The sequence below is a fragment of the Myotis yumanensis genome, unplaced genomic scaffold, assembly GCF_028538775.1.
Source record: "Myotis yumanensis isolate MYYU_CA2020_CCGP unplaced genomic scaffold, mMyoYum1.0.hap1 SCAF_5, whole genome shotgun sequence".
NCBI lineage: Eukaryota > Metazoa > Chordata > Mammalia > Chiroptera > Vespertilionidae > Myotis > Myotis yumanensis.
The window spans coordinates 100,762,390-100,782,994 of NW_027223756.1; the positions used below are offsets into that span (position 1 = coordinate 100,762,390).

Genomic DNA, 20,605 nt, shown 5'->3' on the forward strand with positions numbered 1-20,605 from the left:
TGGGCATGGATATTAGGAGGGTAACCCCACATTTTTCTCTGGGGGAATTAGCAGGTTCACATGGGACTGGAGATGGCCTGCCACCGAGGGTCCAGCAGGACACAGCACAGCTTTGGGGGAACACATGAGGTAGTTCGAGGGAAGACAGAGACCAGCAGTGAGGCTGAGACCAACAAAGGACATGGGCCTTGAAGTATGGAGGAAAGGTTTACCCAAGAAACTGCAGCCTTGTTTCCTAATGATCAAGAGAAGGAGGTGTGTGTCCTGCCCTGCCTGCCCACCCGGCGGAGAGCTCAGACCTCCTAGGGACCAATGAGGGTTGTGTGTTGTGCCCAGAGAACCCCAGACTTACAGCAGGTGAACAGATGGACCAATGGGCCCTGTTGGGGACCCACTGCTGTAAGGAGCTGTGAGGAACCTGCTTCTGGAAGAGGCTGCAGCCTCAGAGCAGGAGGGAGAGCAGGGCCACAGCAGGCATCCTGAGAGCAGGCTAAAAGCACCCCACCCCCAAACACTCCTGGGGAAGGGAGGAGGCAGGGGCAGGTGCCCAGTGTGCTGGAGGTGAACTACACCCCCAGCATTCTGGAGGCCTCTCCCCACTGACCAACAAAGGACATGGGCCTTGAAGTATGGAGGGAAGGTTTGCTCAAGAAACTGCAGCCTTGTTTCCTAATGATCAAGAGAAGGAGGTGTGTGTCCTGCCCTGCCTGCCCACCCGGCGGAGAGCTCAGACCTCCTAGCCAGGGCCTGCCCTCACCCAGCGCTCCATGATTGCCATGGGTAGAGCTGTGTCCCCCAAAATTCACATCCACTTGACACAGTGTGGGACCTTAGTTGGAAATGGGGCCTCTGCAGATGTACTTAATGATCTCCAGCTTTGGGGAAACAAGGGTCTCAAGGCTCAGTCACCAGCTTGAGGCTATGCTAAGCATTGACAGTGGGCAAGCTGAACGTTGCTGGGCTCCTGGGACCCCAGTGACGGCAATGTGAGAGGGACCATGCAGCCACTCAGTGACCAAGGATCCCAGATAAGGTCTCTGCACCTGAGAGCTGTGGCCCCTCCAGGTATGACCACAAATAAACCACCATCCCCCATATGGGTCCCGCTGTGCTGTGCTTGGGCTTCAAAAACACTCAGCTCCCTCCACACTCTCACATCAGAATCCACTGAAACAAGTTTTCATGTTCCTACCTCAACTCTTCTCTGTCCTGCCCAAGTCCCTACTTATTACGTGTACCGGTTAATAATGCGGATTTTTTTCAATAGATGGAGTTACACATGTTGATATATATGCGATTTGATACGTATGCTATTTTGTTGTATTGACAGCAAGCTTGAAAACTTCATATGTCAAATTTGCTGAAGGTGTTAACATCATAGATATTTTACGCTTAAAAATGTCGAATTTCATGCCAAAAAAAGAGGATTTGTGGGAAGTTTTAATTCGTTACTTTATTTTGAAGAAAAGTGCTGCTGAAAGTTATTGTATACTTCAGGAAGCTTATGGTGAACATGCTCCATCTCAAGATACTTGTGAACGCTGGTTTAAATGCTTTAAACGTGTTTATTTCAATGTGAAAGACAAAGAACATCCAGGTCAACCGAAAAAGTTTGAAGACCAACAATTATAAGCATTATTGGATGAAGATGCATACCAAACTCAAAAACAACTTGCAGAAATTGTTGCTCAGCAAACAATTTCCAGTCATTTACAAGCAATGGGAGAGATTGTAAAGGAAGGAAAATGGGTGCCACATCAACTGAATGAAAGACAAATGGAAAACTGAAAAGTCATCAGTAAAATGTTGCTTCAACGGCACGAAAGAAAGGCTTTTTTGCATCGAATTGTGACTGGCAATGAAAAGTGGATTTATTTTGAGAATCCCAAATGCACAAAATCATGGGTTGATCCAGGTCAACCATCAACATTGACTGCAAGGCCAAATCGCTTCAGAAAGAAGACAATGCTCTGCGTTTGGTGGGATCAGGAAGGTGTGATGTATTATGAGCTTCTAAAACCAGGTGAAACCGTTAACACTGATTGCTACCGACAACAAATAACAATTTGAACCACACTCTGATCAAAAAACAACCAGAATGTGCCAGAAGACACGGCAAAGTAATTTTGCTTCATGATGACACACCATCACACACTTCAAAACCAGTTAAAAACACGTTAAAAGATCTTGCCTGGGAAGTATTAACCCACCCGCCGTATTCACCAGACCTTGCTCCTTCAGATGACCACTTGTTCCGATCAATGGCACACGCACTTTCTGAGCAGCACTTCAAAACATACGAAGTGGAAAATTGGGTCTCTGAATGGTTTGCCTCAAAACAAGAAAAGTTCTATTGGGACGGTATCCACAAATTACCTGAAAGATGGGGGAAATGTGTAGCTAGTGATGGACATTACTTTGAATAAAGCACTTTTTATGTTTCTCTTGAAATTATCGTGTTTTCTTTGATTACAAAATCTGCATTATTAACCAGTACAATAATCTGCATTATTAACCCTCCTCCCTCAGCCACTCCTCCCTCAACCCTCCTCCCTAAGCCCTCCTCCCTGGGCCCTCTTTCCTCAAGCCCTCCTCCCTCAGTCCCTCCTCCCTCAGCCACTCCTCCCTCAGGCCCCCCTCCCTCACATCCTTCTCCCCCATACCTCATCTCAGGCCCTCCACCCATAGGCTCATCATAACTACTCTGAAGTCATCGGACTGAGTCGGGCTATAATTTAAAATACGTTTATTTAGTGTTTCCATTTGTTTCTGATTGTGTTACACAAAGCCGTTAAATAAATACATTCTCCTAGTCACTCGAGTACACACCTACTCACTATATAGATGAGGTAGAGAAGTGGGTAGGCTGGCGGGAGAGCCTGAACACAGAGGAGTCAAGTGTGAATGCCCCTCCTCCCAACCTCCGGACTGGCTGAGCCTGCCCGGAACCCACATTCGAGGACCTGGTGGGGAGCAGGTGGCCGGGACCCGCCTGGCCCTCAGCATGGCTGCCCACCCCGCAGCTCCTAGAGAGGCTGACCCCGGGGCCCTGGCCCCACTGCAGACACGTTGCCTTCAGAGACCCTCCTGCCACATGAAAGAGAAGCACGTTTAGGAGAGACTCCATCCGCGGGAGTTGCTTCTTTGTTTAGCAAGACATTCTGATATATATTTATATATGAACAAGCCAGCAAGCAGACATTTTCAGTCTGCCTTGTTTTAAAAAATACTTTTCTTAATATTTATGACAAAAATAGCTAAATGTGGTATTTAATTTAAAAAATATATATCCTTCTTTTGACTTGCCACCTTTCCAGACCCAGTAGTGACTGGCTACAGTCTTGTCGTGGGAGCGTGCCGCTCCACCTGCTCTGGGCCCAGCGGGCAGGGATGCATGGGGATGACCAGGAGGCACCCCAGCTCACCCCCTATCCAGCCAGGCCTGCAGAGATGAGGGGCAGGTCCACATCTCCTGCCACTGAGGAGCCCACCTGGCTCCCTTCCAGGATGGGCCTCCACAGCAGTTATTCACGGTGTGTTCTCTGAACCACAGGAGAATAAACTTTACTATTTACACTATAAAACAGGAACAAAGAGACCCACATCAACATAAATAGGTTTTCTTTTAAAAACACAGTTCCCTGGGGTTCCTGGAGCCCCTGGGACTCCAAGGAATGCCCTAGCTCAGTAGTTCCTGCTTCCACACTGCCTGCACCCTTGGAGCACAGCTGCCAGCTGAGCAGGACAGGCCCAGGGCAGAAGCTCCAGAGCCAAGGCTGCCATTCACGTCAATGTGGGAAGGAGAGGCCCACGCTAAGGAAGGGCACAGGGTGGACTAGGTCACACCCCAACCACCCACAGACCACACCAACATACACACACGGGCACATGCGCACGCACATGCACACATATACACACATCACCCGTGCTTCCACACATGTGCATACATAATGCATACAGCAGAGGCATGTGCTCAGATGCATACATCCATGTAAGCACGCACACCCATGAACACGTGCATATGTTCACGCACTCATGTATGCGTGCATGGCATGTGCTTATACACACGTGTGCAGTCATGTATGCATACACATCACACATGCAACTAATACATGCACACACTGCACAAGCATGCACACATCACACAGAGAGACATACTCAAGCACACATGCACACGTGTGCGCACACTAACACCAAACCAGGTCGGTGTAGGCCATCCTTTACTCCTTCCGGCAAAGACAACAACATGGCCAAGGAACACAGCCTTCCATTTGCCAAATCCTAGCCCCAAACACACTCCATCACATCTATCCCACCCTGCTTCCCCCACAATGACACAGAGCAAGCTGTGCCTTCCTTGTGAAATAAACGCTCCAAGGGGCTGGCCCTGCCCCTCTGCCCATGCATACCCCTTGGGGAAGGCAGGCCAGCCTTGCCACCCCAGGCTCCAAAATCTGCATTTAGGGGCTGGAGTGCAGGACCGTGTGCCCACATGCTCGCTTCCCAGGATGGCTTCCCTGGGGGCAGCAGCCTGGACCTGACTTCCAGAAGCCCTGAGGGAGGTGGCCAGACACATCTCGCTTTAATTCTTAGAGCAACGACAGCAACGTCTCTCTTGACTTAGTGGTTTCAAACACAAAGCAGATAAGGCAAATAAGATGGGGGGGGAGTGGGGGGAGGAGAGAGGAAGGGGCCCCTGCAGACTGGGAGAGCCACAGCCTGGAACATAATGGGGACAAAGAAAATAATTATTATATATTAGTTAAATTAAAATAAGTTAAAAGTCACTGATATTACTCCAGAGAGAAGTGCTTGATGTCAGAGGGAGCAACAGCGCCTCCCCCTCACTGGCCGTCCCTCTCCTAGTGGTTTGACTCTAACCAGAGCTGGTGGAGGGCAGCCAACAGGCTGCCACAGAGGCCCTGTGTGGTCATGAAGGTGCACCCATGCTCCTCAGAGGGAGCCCAAGTGGTGAGGGGCACTGAGACACAGGAACTGGACTCTTAAGGACAAAAAGCATCAGTGCAATGCTGTCGGGTTCCGGGGCAGGAAAAGCAGAGGGTATGCAGAGGTCAGACCAGGCTGGGCTCCTGCCCCCACCTCATGCCCAAATGTGCTGGGAGCACCTAGCCCAGGGCTCAGTCTGCAAGTGTAGATGCCTCTGCTGCACACGCTGCCTGCACCCCCACAGCAGCCTGGCCACCTGGCGCTAGCCCTTGCAGGTGTAGACCTCCTCCCGCTGTGTGCACTGCCTGCACTCCACGTAGCAGCACCAGCGCACCTGGCACTGGCAGGGCCGTGTCACCACTCGGCTCTGTGTGTTGTGGCCTCGCCCACAGCAGATGCTCTCGCAGTTCTTCTCGCGATGGCACCTGCGGCCAGCAGTGCCTGGGGAGAAGCGGCCGGCCAGGCAGAAACTGGGCGAGTCATCCAGGTGCACAAGCTCTGGTGTATGGGGTAGCGGGTCACCACCTGTGCCCGAGGCCCGGCCCCTGGGTGGTGAAATGGCGCCTGCCTCACCAGCAGCCTCGTTGGTGGTGCTGCCCACCTTGAGCGCTGTCTCATACTTGTACTTCAGGCGCTTGCCCACCTCATGGAAGGGTGCCAGCTGCCGCCAGCACGTCCGCACAGTACAGGAACCTGACACACCATGGCACTTGCATGTGGTCTCCACCCCAGCCTTGATCACCTGGAGAGAGAGAGAGAGATGTGAGCATGTGGGCCACACCTGGCAGAAGAGACCAGACCCCACGAATCACCCCAAAAGGGGCTGAAACTGGCACCCACCCTAGGACCAAACCCTTTGGCCCCCAAACCCAGGCTCTCTGGCTTACATACCCATCCCACTGCCTTCAAGCCACAAACCACCTAGTACAGAAATCCTATGGCCAGCAGCATGGCCTCCAGAGCAGCCACCACAGCACCTGTGGCCCTGTGGAGACACTCCCTTCCCACCCAAATGTTCTTCCCTGTGTCTAGGGCTGCCCCTACACGGGCAAGGCAAGCCACCCTCCAGCCCTACCATCAGCACCCTATCAGTCTACTCTCTGGAGTGCTGCACACCCAATGGGCAGGACTGGCCACTGGTGTCTATAACTCAGCTGACCACGTCCCTGCCTGAGCATTGGGACCTGGTACTACTGCACATATGGGTGCCACCCAACCAACACAGAAGTGAAAGCAGCTGGCCAGGGCAGGAGCAGGTGTGGCTCAGCATCAAGCTGTGTTCAGACTCTGGGAAACTTCCCAAGACCCAGACCGGGTCCTTCCACTTCCAGGACTTGGGTGTCACCTGAAAAGTCAGGAAGTCAGGCCAGCTGCCCCACGGAGCCTTCTGCCAGACTGCCCACACAGGGGTCCCTGGAGGGATGTGGAGAGGAAGGGCAGGGAAGCCCTCCCAGTGGCCCAAGCCAGGTGTGAGCTCCCAGGGAGGGCCACCTGAGGGGATTAAGAAACAGCTACTCCTTGGCCACATAATGATACTTTGCTGAGAAACATGACAAATTTAATTAGAACACTACTTACCCAGGCCTGAAGCTAATGGAGCACTTTCATATTCTGACTTTTCATTTATAGCTTACAAAAGGCAAGTACAAAGGAAAAGAAAAGGGCTTGCCTGAAGGATTTAATCTCCCCACAACCTCCCCAGAGGACTGAACGAGGGAAGGAGCTCCCATCCATGACTCAGAACTCAGCTAGTCAATAAAGAGGCTCAAAGTAGGCTGGCTCTAATTACATCCCCCCAGGCCTGGGCTCCACATTCCTGGTAGTCCCCTGCCAGTCCCAGGCAATGGCTGAGCCTGGGGGGCATTTGGTGGCCCAGGTTGCTGGGGACCTAAGGGGACAGGGCTCCAACCACAGTTAGGACTGCAGGTACAGGCCTGATGCCTACACCAATGTTGAGGACCCAAGAGCCAAGGGACTGCAGAAAGGGTGAAGAGTGGCAGGAGCGAGGTCCCCCCAGGCCCAGTCATACTTGCAGCCCGCAGCCCCAGAAGGGCCCAGCCAAAACGCTAAGATACTCCTTTTCCTGAGTCTTCTGAGCTGAGTTCCTCAGAAGAGAGTCCTGGCCACAGATGAGAACCCTAAGCAGAAACACTCCCCAACACACACTTGGACCAGCTGCACCCAGGCCTTCCCTGGGACAGTTTCCAGACTGCCTCCACCTAGGTCCCTAGTAACAAGACCACATGCCCCTCAGCCCTGGCAGGCAGGGCTCCCAATCTGCCATCCTCTTGGATAGATGCTACCCATCACAGAGATCCTCCTGGTGGCCTTGACACCCAGGGCCAGACACAGATGGCCCCATACCTACCTGGCTCCTCCCCAACCAGTAGAAAGTAGGCCTTCCAGTTTTACCTCTCTAGGAGGGACCACCACCACCACCACCACTACCCCATGGCATCCCTCCCCCACCTTGCGCCCCCACCCCCACCCTGCTTGCCTTCACACCCACGAGGTTGTTGTGGAAATCCACACGGGCACGCAGGTCCTTGCTCGACCGCCGGCCCAGGAACTCCTTGACGAACTTGCTGCTGTACTTAAGGTTGTCTCCGCAGCCACCCCACTGCCAGGCCTCCCGGTTCTCCAGGTCAGGGGCTTCATCACAGGTACAGCGCTCCATGCGGCCTGCGCTGCAGGCCTTGGCCAGAGCGTGGGTCAGGCCAGCTGAGGAGATGGCGTAGAGGAAGGCAGTCTCCTTGAAGCCTGGGGAAGGGGGGTGGGGGGGCGGGGGACAGCAGGGCCGGTCAGTGGTGGCACCAGCAGCAGAACCTGTCACTATGTGCAGCTGAACCATGCATTCCCGATGAAGCCCCAAATTCTGGCTGCTGGAACCTTCCCATGATCAACTTGGGGGGAGGGGGAATACCTCCTGGGCTGAGGGCTCTCCTATGTGTGGGGGCGGGGGGGGGGGGGAGGGTAGAGATCCAGAGGTACTGTGGCCTTCATTTTGCCTGGTGATCAGAGACCCATCCATTCAGGTCTCTTACCCACCAGAATGGCCTGGGGCCCTAGGAAAACCCCTGCCTGGTCCCCGTTTTTTTAACAAGGTCATCAAGAGGCTCAGATGAGAGTCCCCAGTAGCTCCCACATGCAGAGGGAGACAGGAGAGATGAGGCTCTGTGCTCTGGGCACCAGCTGGACCCCTGCCATCCCTATGGGCACTGAGCCTTGGCCACAGGCATGTGGGAAAAGCCATCAGAGCTGCCTGAGGCCCTGGCAAAGCTGCCAAAGGCTCCTAGTCCTGCCAGCAACAGTTCAGGCCTGTGTGGGGACAGGGCAGTTGGAAGGGGCTGGGCAGGAGCTGGCTCTGGGATCTTTTCCTATGCCCTCAGCTCCTCTCCCCTGACCTGGACCCAGCGCACCACACCTCGCTTGAGCAGGCTGGCCCGGTAGCGGCCCTCTAGGGTGCAGTTCCAGCGCTCAAAGCGGAACTGGTACTGGCACTCGAGGGCGCTCATGCTGACCGCTTCCACCAGTGTCTCCGCCACACCCGGGTCCCGGCGGCACATGCGCCGCTGCTTCCGCTCCAGCTTCAGCCGGTCGCAGGCCTTGTAGTGTGCCTGTACGGCTGCCTCAGGCTCCAGGGTCAGCGGGAGGATGGTCAGGGGCTCGCTGCCAGTCAGCCTGCACACAGAGAGCCCAGGGTGAGCACCATCCCAGAGGAAGAGCCATCGCACACACCCGGGCAGGGCTCAGGAGGCCAGGCCTCAGGGAGGCACATACACTACACCCACAGTCTTGCCTGCTTACCCAGCTGGAGGAGCCCTGCTCCTGGATGCCCACCTCTGCCATCCCCATGTGGAGGTGGACCCTTGGGAGGTCCTTGCCCTCCAACAGCCTGTACACATGGCCCCAGGTCCCAAGGGATCTCCCAAAATGCCTGCGCCAGAGCACCGCCCAGCCCGGGACCCACGTGCCACTGGGAAACCGGCCCCTTTCTCCTGTAGCTCCACCCAAGGCCCTGGCCCACGGGGTCTGTAGCCTGCTCTCTGTCCTGCTGCCCTCCACCCCCACCTGCTCCATCCAGGGACTGACAGGCCTGGTCTTCTGTCTGCTATGGCCTCAGTGTCCCCAGATAGAGCAACTGTACCTCTGGGCCTCAGACATGTCCATGCCCAGTCACATTCAGACCCTTAGCATTGGGAGGGAGAGATGCCCACCAGGACAGAGGCAGGACTCAGAGCTCCCATTCGAGCATCTTTGGAAACAAGCCTCCCACCCCAGCCCACCCATGGGGAGCATGGCCCCCTCACCATGCCCCATCCTCCCTCCTGCTGCCTCTTGAAAGGCCACTCAGGGTTACAGTGGCTACCAGGCTGACTCCAAGAGCCCCAGCTTTCTATAGGAGGAGGGATGTGGTGGCCCTCCTAGAACCCCACCCTGTGGCAGACCCCCAGCAGTGATGCTCCTCTGGGGATAACCCAGGTACTGGCTTTCAAAGTCTCCCTGCCTCCGCTCCCTCTCACCTCCCACCATATACACCCCAGCATGGCCTCTCCCAGGCCTTGCCTGGGTGGGGGTCTCTACCCTGCTGAGGGCCCAGTGGGACTCCCAGACTCTGAAGAGACAGGGCCTGCCTCACTCATTCCAGTCAACTCCCCAAAGACAGGAGGTCCAGCAGGGAGCCAGGCAACACTGCAGGGACACCAGGGCAAAGGCCCCGGGGTGCAGAGAGGAGTGGCCAGCAGATGGGAGCAGTCACCCTTGGAGGATGAGGCCACACAGGCAGGCCTCAGACCAAGGATGCGCCCCTACACTCCACCCCTTCCACACTCTGGCTCCATTAGAAGACACCCCCCTCCCCCAGGCCTGGGCCCTGCTCTCCATGTGCCCAGACCGGCCTGGCACCAGAACAGAGCGCTGGCTGTGCCCCCACCAGCTCCAGTCCCAGAAGACTTCACTGCAGGGCCCGCTCTCCTAAGTGATGCTCTGAACCAGGAGCCCCCTTTGCTCCCCCTACCCCATGCACAGTGGGAGGCCAGCATGGACCCGGGCTGGGGGAGAATCCCAAAGGTCCCTGAGGCACAGGAGGGGCCTGGAACGGGTGGCCCTATGGTGCAGACAGAGAGACAGCAAGGTCTTTGAGGAGAAGTCTGTGAGCTCTGAGCTGGAATGCTGTGCCAGAGAGGAGGTGGTGAAGGACAAAGCCAGCCAGCCAGTGACCTGCATCCCCACTGCTGCCGCAGGGTTACTGCTTCATTCCTAAGGGCACAGGGACTGCCATGAGTGGCTTCGTGGACTTCCAAGCCTCCTGCCCAAAGACAGCTGCTGAGGCAGACGGAGAACAGGCTGGGGCCCGCAGACCCCAAGCTTGAGGCTGGAAAAGCCATGCTCCCCACACAAAGACAGCTCACACAGTGGAGACTTGTCCCCAGACAGGAATGTCAACAGCTGTGCCCAGAACGGGTGCCAGGCAGCAGAAACCCCGCAGCCTCCAACCTGCACGAGATTAACCAAGCTCCAGGCGGTGCCAAAACATTCCAGCATCCAAGAGGACCCCCAAAGGTGGGGCCAACGTAGGGGGATCTAGGGCCAGCCTAGAGAGGGCAGCTGTGAGAATGTACAAGGAAAGGGAAAGGATGGTGGGCCACAGTGTCCCCCAGTCCAGAGAGGCTGAGGACAGGGGTCCCAACACACCCAGGGCCACACTGCTTTCTAGTTCAGGTAAGGAGAGGGCCAGAGTCCCCCTACACCCAGGGTTGCACTGCCTCCCATCCTCACTGCACAAGGGCAGGAGTCCCCTACCTGAGGTTATACCCGGTCTATGCTATACATGGTGGCCAAGGGCAGGTATCCACCCATACCCAGGGCCTCCTCATCCACACTGCATCTAGGGGCAAGAACAGGGGTCCTCTGACACCTAGGGCCAACTGTGTCCATACTACACATGCAGATTGAGGGCAGGGTTCCCCATGCACTAGAGGTGCAACCACACTGTTCTGCTCCCAAGGCAGCCCCTTCCCAACTCTCCGACACCAGCACCCAGACCCCCCCTACACTGCCAGGGTGTGTTCAGTGTGTGGTCTGCAGATAGAGCAACTATCTGGGGCTCACAGCCTGGGGTGCAGAGGACAGACCCTTGCAGAGGTGTCGGGTGGCAAGATAAGTGGGCAGAAAATGTTCAGGGTGCAGGAGGACTGGTTTCTGGGCGTAGCGGAATAAGTCCCAGTGACAGGAACCAGGGATCCAGGACAGAAACCCCAACACCAAGAGTAACCATAGCAGTGCTAGAGGAAAGATGAGAGGTTTATAAAACACTCCTAGAGTCAGGAAGTCTTTTCTCAGAGTGAATCACAATCCAAAAGACCTTGAAAAATTAATAAATTTTACTCTTAAAATAAAAGAATCTCTGCACAGTGAAACAGTAGCATAGAGTTTTAAAAAACAATAAACAATGGGAAAACATATTTGCCAATGCTATTTCAGATAAGGTTTTAATCTCCAAAATTTACAGAGAACTCATACAACTTAATAAAAGGAAGGTAAAGGATCCAATCAAAAAATGGGCAAAGGGCCAAAACCGGTTTGGCTCAGTGGATAGAGCGTCGACCTGCGGACTGGAAGGTCCCAGGTTCGATTCCGGTCAAGGGCATGTACCTGGGTTGCGGGCACATCCCCAGTAGGGGGTGTGCAGGAGGCAGCTGATCGATGTTTCTCTCTCATCGGTGTTTCTAACTCTCTATCTCTCTCCCTTCCTCTCTGTAAAAATCAATAAAATATATTTTTTTAAAAATGGACAAAGGACCTAAATAGACACTTTTTGAAAGAAGACATACAGAAGGCTGAGAGACATATGAAAACATGCTCAAAGTCACTAATCATCCGAGAGATGCATATCAAAACAACGAGATACCATCTCACACCTGTCAGAATGGCTATCATCAACAAATCAACAAACAACAAGTGCTGGCGAGGATGTGGAGAAAAAGGAACCCTCATGCACTGCTGGTGGGAATGCAGACTGATGCAGCCACTGTGGAAGACAGTATGGAGTTTCCTCAAAAAGTTAAAAATGGAACTCCCATTTGACCCAGTGATCCCACTTCTAGGAATATACCCCAAGAAACCAGAAACACCAATCAGAAAGGATATATGCACCCCTATGTTCATAGCAGCACAATTTACCATAGCTAAGATTTAGTGCCCATAAGCAGATGAGTGGATTAAAAAATTGTGGTACATCTACACAATGGAATACTATGCCACTGTTAAAAAAAAAAAAAAAAAGAACTTTTACTATTTGCAACAGCATGGATGGAGCTGGAGAGCATTATGCTAAGTGAAATAAGCCAGTCAGAGAAAGATAAATATCACACGATCTCACTCATATGTGGGATATAATGATCAACATAATTTGATGAACAAAAATAGATCCAGAGACAAATGGCAGGGACGAGGGGGGGAGGGGTAGAGATTAACCAAAAGACTTGTATGCATGCATATCAGCATAACCAATGGACACAGACACTGGAGCGGTGGGGGCTTGCCCGGAGTGGGAATGGCTGGGGGTAAGGGGTCAATTGGGGAAAAAGGAGACATATGTAAAACTTTAGATAATAAATGTTTAAAAAAAGATTTTAAAAATTAATACTAATGACAGCAAAAAAAAAAAAAAACAATAGATAAGAATCAAAAAAAATGTTGCAACTCCAATCCCAAACCAAGGGCCAACTTCCTTTTGCTTGTGTGCTTGTGCATGTGTGTGTGCATGTGCACGAGTGTGGGGATCTTTTCCTAAAGATCTATAATAATAAAAGTGTTACATGCTAATTAGACTGGACAGCTGAACAACCTTCTGATCGTCATTCTGGACATCCTTCTGGATGAAGCCGCAGCGGCGAGGGCCAAGGCAGAGGTGGTTAGGGGTGATTAGGCAGTCAGGCAGAGGGGTTAGGGGCATCAGGCAGGCAGGCAGAGGCAGTGAGGGGTGATCAGGCAGGCAGGCAGGCAGAGGGATTAGAGGTGATCAGGCAGACAGGTGAGTGGTTAGGGGCAATGAGGCAGGCATGCAGGCAGGCCAGTGGTTAGGAGCGAGCAATCCCGGATTGCAAGAGGAATGTCTGACTGCCAGTTTAGGCTGATCCTGCAGGGATCCCTGAGGGATTGGGCCTATACCGGCAGTCAGACATCCCCTGACGGGTCCTGGATTGCGAGAGGGTGCAGGCTGGACTGAGGGACACCCCCCCCCCCATGCATGAATTTCATGCACTGGGCCTCTAGTCATTAATAAAAGGGGTCAATTTCAGAGGACACAGGATATGAACATACAGTTCAAAGGTAGGAAATATAGCTGCTGTTAACACTTATAAGAGGCTCCACCCCAATCAAAGAAACATAAAATATCCCGGCTGCTGTGGCCCAGTGGTTGAGCATCGACCTATGAACCAGGAGGTCACGGTTTGATTCCTGGTTGCCCCGGATTGCCGGCTCGATTCCCAGCGTGGGGCATGCAGGATTCTATCTCATCATTCTGTCTCTCTCTCCCTCTCCCTTCCTCTCTGAAAATTAATAAAAATATTTTTTTTTAAAAAAAGAAAAAGAAACACAAAATAAAACTATATTGATATGTTATTTTACATTCATCAGATGAGCACAAATTGGTGTCTGATAAGATTATTGTCAAGGACAAGTAGAAAGAGATGTCCCTTCATGGCTAAAATTCTGGACTGACATATCTATAAAAATTCTCCCACCCTAGCCAGTTTGCCTCAGTGGATAGAGTGTTGGCCTTCGAACTGAAGGGCCTGGGGCTCAATTCTGGTCAAGGACATGTACCTTGGTTGCAGGCTCCTCGGGGCTCGTGCAGGAGGCACCAATTAATGTGTTTCCCTCATATTGATATTTCTCTCTGTCTTTCTCTCTCTCTTCCACTCTCTCTAAAAATCAATGGAAAAATATCCTTGGGTGAAGATTAAAAAAAAATTTCACCCACCAATTCCCTTTCTAGAAATACAGGCTATAGGTATATTATCTTAAAACATACTCACACACTATCCAACACAATGCTGTCATACAAAAACACTAGAAGCACGGTTTGTTATACAGTATTCCCCCTTTCTCTGCAGGAATATGTTCCAAGACCCCCAGTGGATGCCTAAAACTGCAGATTGTACCAAACCCTTTATATACTGTGTTTTTTCCTATACATATACACCTATGATAAAGTTTAATTTATAAGTTAGGTGCAGTAAGAGATTAACAACAACTAATAATAAAGTAGAACAATTATAACAATGTGCTGTAATTAGTGTATGGCGCGTCTCTCTCTCTCTCTCTCTCTCTCTCTCTCTCTCTCTCTCTCTCCCCCCAACCAATTTGATCACCAAACATGTAATCTGTGACTAACAGGTGGGGAGTATCTACAGCACAGAAACACTGGACAAAGGGACAAGTTATGGCCCAGGTGAACAGAGCAGACAGTGTAAGAGTTCATCATGCTACTCAGAATGTCACACAACTGAAAACTTATGAGATGCCACCCAGCCAGTGTGGCTCTGTGGTTGAGTGTCAACTCATGCACCAAGAGGTCACCCATTCGATTCCCAGTTAGGGCACATGCCCAAGTTGTGGGCTCGATCTCCAGTGGGGGTCATGCAAGAGGCAGCCAATTGATATTGATGGTTCTCTTTCATCAATGTTTCTCTCTCTCCCTCTCTCTCTCTTTCCCTCTCTCCCTCTCTCTCCCTCTCTCCCTTCCACTCCCTCTCAAATCAATAAAAACATATTTTTAAAAATTAAAACAAAACTTATGAATTGTTTATTTCTGGAATTTTCCATTTAAAATTTTCTGACCATAGGTAACTGGAACTGCATAAAGCAAAACTGACCCTGAATTAAGGGACTACTATACAAAAGACTGGAGACTGACTGAATAGCCGGGATCCACCCCTCTATGGCAAATTTGGTCTGCCTGCCTCAATGTTGCGTATGTGTTTGCGGACATATGGGCAACCCAGGACACAGACGGCCTGGGGCAGCGGAAACACTCCTCTCCCTGCAGCCCGTAAGCTTCTCCCACATTGTGCTGTGCACGTGAGACCTATCCATAACAACAACACTCAGCACACAGCAGGTGGCCCAGGTGAGCCCCCTACCCTACCCACTCCCCAATGCAAGCTCTCAACCCTGCATGCTAGCCAGGGCAAGGAGCCTCTGCCCACTCAAACTGCCTCAGCCCAGAAAGTGGCCAGGTCTCCTGGCACAGTACAGGCCTGCCCAGCCTGCCCAGCCCACCAGCTGCTCAACGCAGCTGCCACCCCCTGCGTCACCCCTCCTGCCCCCCAACACACACACCCAAAGCAAACGTCTGACCCAGGACAGGTGAGCTCACAGGCCTACATAGACAGCCCGTGGAGGCAGTAAGCCCAGGCTGCCCACAGGTGGCAGCCCCTTGACAGACAACAGAACCCCTCCATCCCTGCTTTGTCTGGCTGACCACCTCTCACAGTGCTGAGCCCACTTCCCAGGAAGAAACAACAACAAGATCTAAATGCATTGTACCATACTCAGGGATTTTCTTTTAATCTTTAACATTCTCATAAGATACAATATGTCCAGGAAAGTGTGGACCACAGTTCTCACTCAAGAAACAGCCAAATATTTAAAGAAAAATTAATATGTATCTTTCTTAAACTATTTTAAAAACTGAAGTGAAAGGAATGCTTTCAAATTCATTTTATGAAGCCAACATTACCCCAATACCAAAACCAGATAAAGATACTACCAAAAGAAAAAAAGAGAGACGTACAGGCCAGTATCCTTGATGAACATATATGCAAAAATTCTCAACAATATATTAGCAAACCGGATTCAACAGTACATTAAAAGACCTTCACCAGTTCTCTCAGTGGTTAGAGCATGGGCCCATGGACTGAAGGTTCACAGGTTCGATTCTGGTCAAGAGCACATACCTTGGTTTCAGCCCTTGTCCGGGAAGTGTGCGGGAGGCAATCAATTAATATGTCTCTCTCATATCAATGTTTCTCTCTGTGTGTCTCTCCCCATTTCTCCCACTATCTCTAAAAATCAATGGAAAAAATATCCTCAGTTGAGGATTAACCAAAACAAACAAAACCCACTACATCAGTGGTTCTCAACCTTCCTAATGCTGCGACCCTTTAATGCAGTTCCTCATGTTGTGGTGACCCCCAATTTCACTGTTACAAATTGAACATAATTAAAACATAGTGATTAATCACAAAAACAATATGTAATTATATATGTGTTTTCTGATGGTCTTAGGCGACCCCAGTGAAAGGGTCGTTCGACCCCCAAAGGGGTCGCGACCCACAGATTGAGAACTACTTGCACTACATTAAAAGGATTATACACATGACTAAATGGGATTTATACCAGGATGCAAAGATGGTTCAACATGCATAAATCAATTAATACAACATATTACATTAACAAAATAAAAGATAAAACCCATCATCTCAAGAGATGCAGAAAAAGTATTTGACAAAACTCAACATCCTATTATGATAAAAACTCTCAACAAAGTGGGCATAAAAGAAACATACCTCGACATAATAAAGGCCATATAGGACAAATCCACAGCTGACATCATATTCAACAGTGAAAAGCTAAAAGCATTTTCCTTAAAGTCAGGGACAGGGATCCCCATTTTTATTGCTTTTATTTAACACAGTATTGAAAATCCTAGCCACAGCAATGAGACAAGAAAAAGAAATAAAATGCATTGAAATAAAAAAGAAACAAGTAAACCTCTCATTATTTGCAGATGACATGATGCTATATATACTACTAGAAAACACTAGAGACTCCAATAAAAAAAACTATTAGAACTAATAAATGTCTTCAGTAAAGTTGCAGGATACAGAATCAATATACAGAAATTGGTTACATTTTTATAAACCAGTAATGAACAATCAGAAGATATATTAAGAAAACAATACCACTTACAATTGCATCAAAAAGAATGAAATATCTAGGAATAAATTTAACAGAAGGGGTAAAATATCTGTACTCTGAAAACTGTGAGATAATGAAGAAAGAAATTGAAGACATAAATAATTGGAAAGATATATCTTGCTCATGGGTTGGAAGGATGAAATTGTTAAAATGTCCATACTACCCAAAGTAATCTACAGATTCAATGCAATTGCTATTAAAATGCCAATGGTATTGTCAGAACTAGAACAAATTATCCTAAAATATACATGGATCCACTAAAGACCCTGCATAACCACAGCAATCTTGCAAAAGAACAAAGTTGGAGGTATCACACTACTTGATATCAAACTATACTATAAGACTATACTAAGCAAAATAGCATTGTACTGGCATAAAAACAGACACATAGACCAATGGAACAGAATAGAGAACCCAGAAATAAACCCATCCCTACATGTAAATTAATCTATGATAAAGGAGGCAAGAATATACAATGGGGTAAAGACAGTCTCTTCAATAAATGGTGCTGGGAAAACTGGACAGACACATGCAAAAAAAAATGAAATTGGACTACTTTCCAACACCATATATAAAAATAAACTCAAAATGGGTTAAAGACTTAAATGTTAAAATTCTTAGAAGAAAATATAGGCAGTGAACTCTTTGACATCACTCTTAGCAATATTTTTCTATATATCTCCTGGAACAAGGGAAACAAAAGGAAAAATAAACAAATGGGATTACATCAAACTAAAAAGTTTTTGCACAACAAAAGAAATTGTCAACAAAATGAATGGGAGAAGATATTTTCAAATAATACATACAATAATATCTAAAATATATAAAGAACTCATAACTCAGCACACAAACACACACAGACACAAACCAATCTGATTTTTAAAATGGGCAGAAGGCCTAAATAGACATTTTTCCAAAGAGGACATACAGATGGCCAACAGATATATGAAAAGATGCTCAACATCACTAATCACCAGGGAAATGCAAATTAAAACCACAATGAAATATCATTTCACACCTGCCAGAATGTCTATCATCAATAAATCAACAAACAAGTGTTGGCGAGGATGTGGAGAAAGGGAACCCTGTGCACTGCTGGTGGGAATGCAGATTGGTGCAGCCACTGTGGAGAACTGTAGAGGTTCATCAAAAGATTAAAAATGAAACTGCCATATGATCCAGCAATTCCACTTCTGGGTACTTATCCAAAGAAAGCAAAAACAGCTATTTGAAAAGATATATGTGCCCCTATGTTCACTGTTGCATTACTAGTAATAGCCAAGATACAGAAGCAACTAAGATATCCATCAATAGATAAATGGATAAAGAAGATGTGCTACATATATGCAATGGAATATTATTCAGTAATAAGAATAAAATCTTATTTGTGACAACACGGATGGACCTATATGGTATTATGCTAAGTGAAATAATTCCGACAAAGACAAATACCATATGATCTCTCTTATCTGTGGAATCTAAAAACAAAATGAATGATCAAAACAAAAAGAGAACCAACTGATGATTGCCAAAGGGGAGGCAGTGGGGAACAGAAAAAATAAAATAGCCAAAGCAACTTAAAAAAAATGAAGTTGGGGGGCTAACTACCGATTTCAAGATTTATTAGAAAGCTCTTATTTATAAGAAAGTATAGTGTTGGTGTCAACATAGACAAAAAAATCAAAGGAACAAAATACAAAGTCCCAGAAATAGGCCCACATATAGTATATGGGAAACAGATTTTGTTATTAAAGTTGCAAAGGCAATTGGATACAGAAAGGATATTTTCTACAAATGGTACTGGAGCAATTAGATAGCTATATGCAAGTAAATACTTTCTACTATATACAAATATTCACATATTAATTCAATATGAATCATAGACCTAAATATAAAGCCTCAACTTTAATACAGGAAGGAAAGAAGAGAGGGAGGTATGGAGGTAGAGAGGTAGAGAGGGAGGGAAGGAGGGAGGGAGGGAAGGAGGGAGGGAGGAAGAAGGAAGGGAGGAAGGAAGGAAGGGAGGGAGGGAGGGAGGGAGGGAGGGAGGGACTTGTGCTCAGGAGCTCCTGAATCCTTCCCTGCAGAGGTCAGTGGGAACCACCGTCCAACCCCTGCAGTAACCACAGGAGGCACAAACATCCTACAGAAAGGGTAGGAGTTTCCCCTTTGCCAGCGAAACTCTCAACATAAAAGGAACATACCTTTCCATTTGCTTCACAGTGTCTTTCCATAAATGAAAGTTCTTAACTTTATTGCACCTAAATTTTTAGCCTTCTCCTGTCTATGTTACCTCTACCTCATTTTAGAAACCCATCCCTATTCTAATATCATGAATACAGTCCCCTAAATATACTCCAAAAGCTCCCCTTCTTGTTGTGCACCAATGCTAGGAAGTGAGGACCCCTGCCTTGTTATATCCCCTCCACATGCACAAGCTCACAGAGGGGGAGGGTGCCCTAGAGGCTGGCAGAGCACTACAAGGCTGAGACTGGGAAAGTGTGCCCGCAGAGCCAGAACACGCTCACTGCTTAAGAGAAAAATACCATCTTGCTTGAGGGTCTGTTAAGAGAGCTGGCATCACCCACATTCAGACAAGATGGCAACAGGCGTCCATGTCTACTCCTGGTCTTAAAGAAAAGCTTTTACCATTTCACTGTTAAGGATGAAGTTCGCTAAGTGTCTTCCCTGTATCAGGTTAAAGAAGTTCCCTCTGCTTTTAGTTTGCTAAGAGCCTTTTAAAAATCACAAATGGATGTTGAACTTCATCAAATGTCATCCCTGCACCTTTTGATATGTGACTTTTCTCCTTTGATCTGCTCAGGTAGGGAATTCCCACGTTGGACACCAAGTGATCCTGGAATGATGGATCTTGGCGTTGCTTTGTCTGGGCCTTTTGCATCTGTTTGTAATTTTCTTCTCTGTGTTCTTCTTGCTGAGTTTAGGTACCTTAGTGAATGTTCTTTTTTAAATTTCCTGGAAGAGTTGTGTCAGATTAGAATTTTGTCTTCTTAACTATTTGGTAGAACTTGCCATAAAGCCATGCAGGCTGACCTTTTCCTGATGGAAAGATTTCCTTTCTGGTCCAATTTCTCTCTTCTGTTTTGTTTTTAAACAGCTTTATTGAGATTCTAGAGGCCAGGTGCACGACATTAGTGCACTGGGGTGGGTCCCTCAGCCCAGCCTGTGCCCTTTCACAGTCCGGGACCCCTTGGGGGATGTCCACCTGCCACGGAGGCAGGAGAGGTTTCCGCCACCGCTGCTACACTCGCCAGCCATGAGCCCGGCTTCTGGCTGAGCGGCACTCCCCCTGTGGGAGCACACTGACCACCAAGGGGCAGCTCCTGCGTTGAGGGTCTGCCCCCTGGTGGTCAGTGTGCATCATAGCAACTGGTGGTTCCACTGTTCGGTCGATTTGCATATTAGGATTTTATTATATAGAATAAGTCACCATAGAATTTAAAGTACACAATTCAGTATTTTGTAGGATATTCACAGATATGGGTAAGTTTTAGGATATTTTCATCACCTCAGAAAGAAACCCCTTACCCTTTAAAAATCAACCCACATTGCTCCCCCTGCTCTGGCAACCACTAACCCACTTCCTGTCTATGGATTTGCCTGTCCTGGATGATCCATAGAGTGGAATCACACACTCTAAAGCTGT

At 49.0% G+C, this 20,605-nt stretch overlaps 1 protein-coding gene across 1 annotated transcript in view; it reads right to left on the reverse strand.

Moving 5' to 3' along the window:
* Window positions 1–2,729: 2,729 nt before the first annotated feature.
* WNT9A (Wnt family member 9A) overlaps window positions 2,730–20,605 on the reverse strand; it is a 29,046-nt gene continuing 11,170 nt past the window's right edge. Inside the window, exons 2-4 of the mRNA XM_070416708.1 lie at window positions 8,372–8,628; window positions 7,445–7,707; window positions 2,730–5,689 (exon numbers count right to left, since the gene is read on the reverse strand). Of these exons, the coding sequence (XP_070272809.1) occupies window positions 5,210–5,689; window positions 7,445–7,707; window positions 8,372–8,628 (1,000 nt within the window). The 3' untranslated portion in view covers window positions 2,730–5,209. The remainder of the gene's footprint in view (window positions 5,690–7,444; window positions 7,708–8,371; window positions 8,629–20,605) is intronic.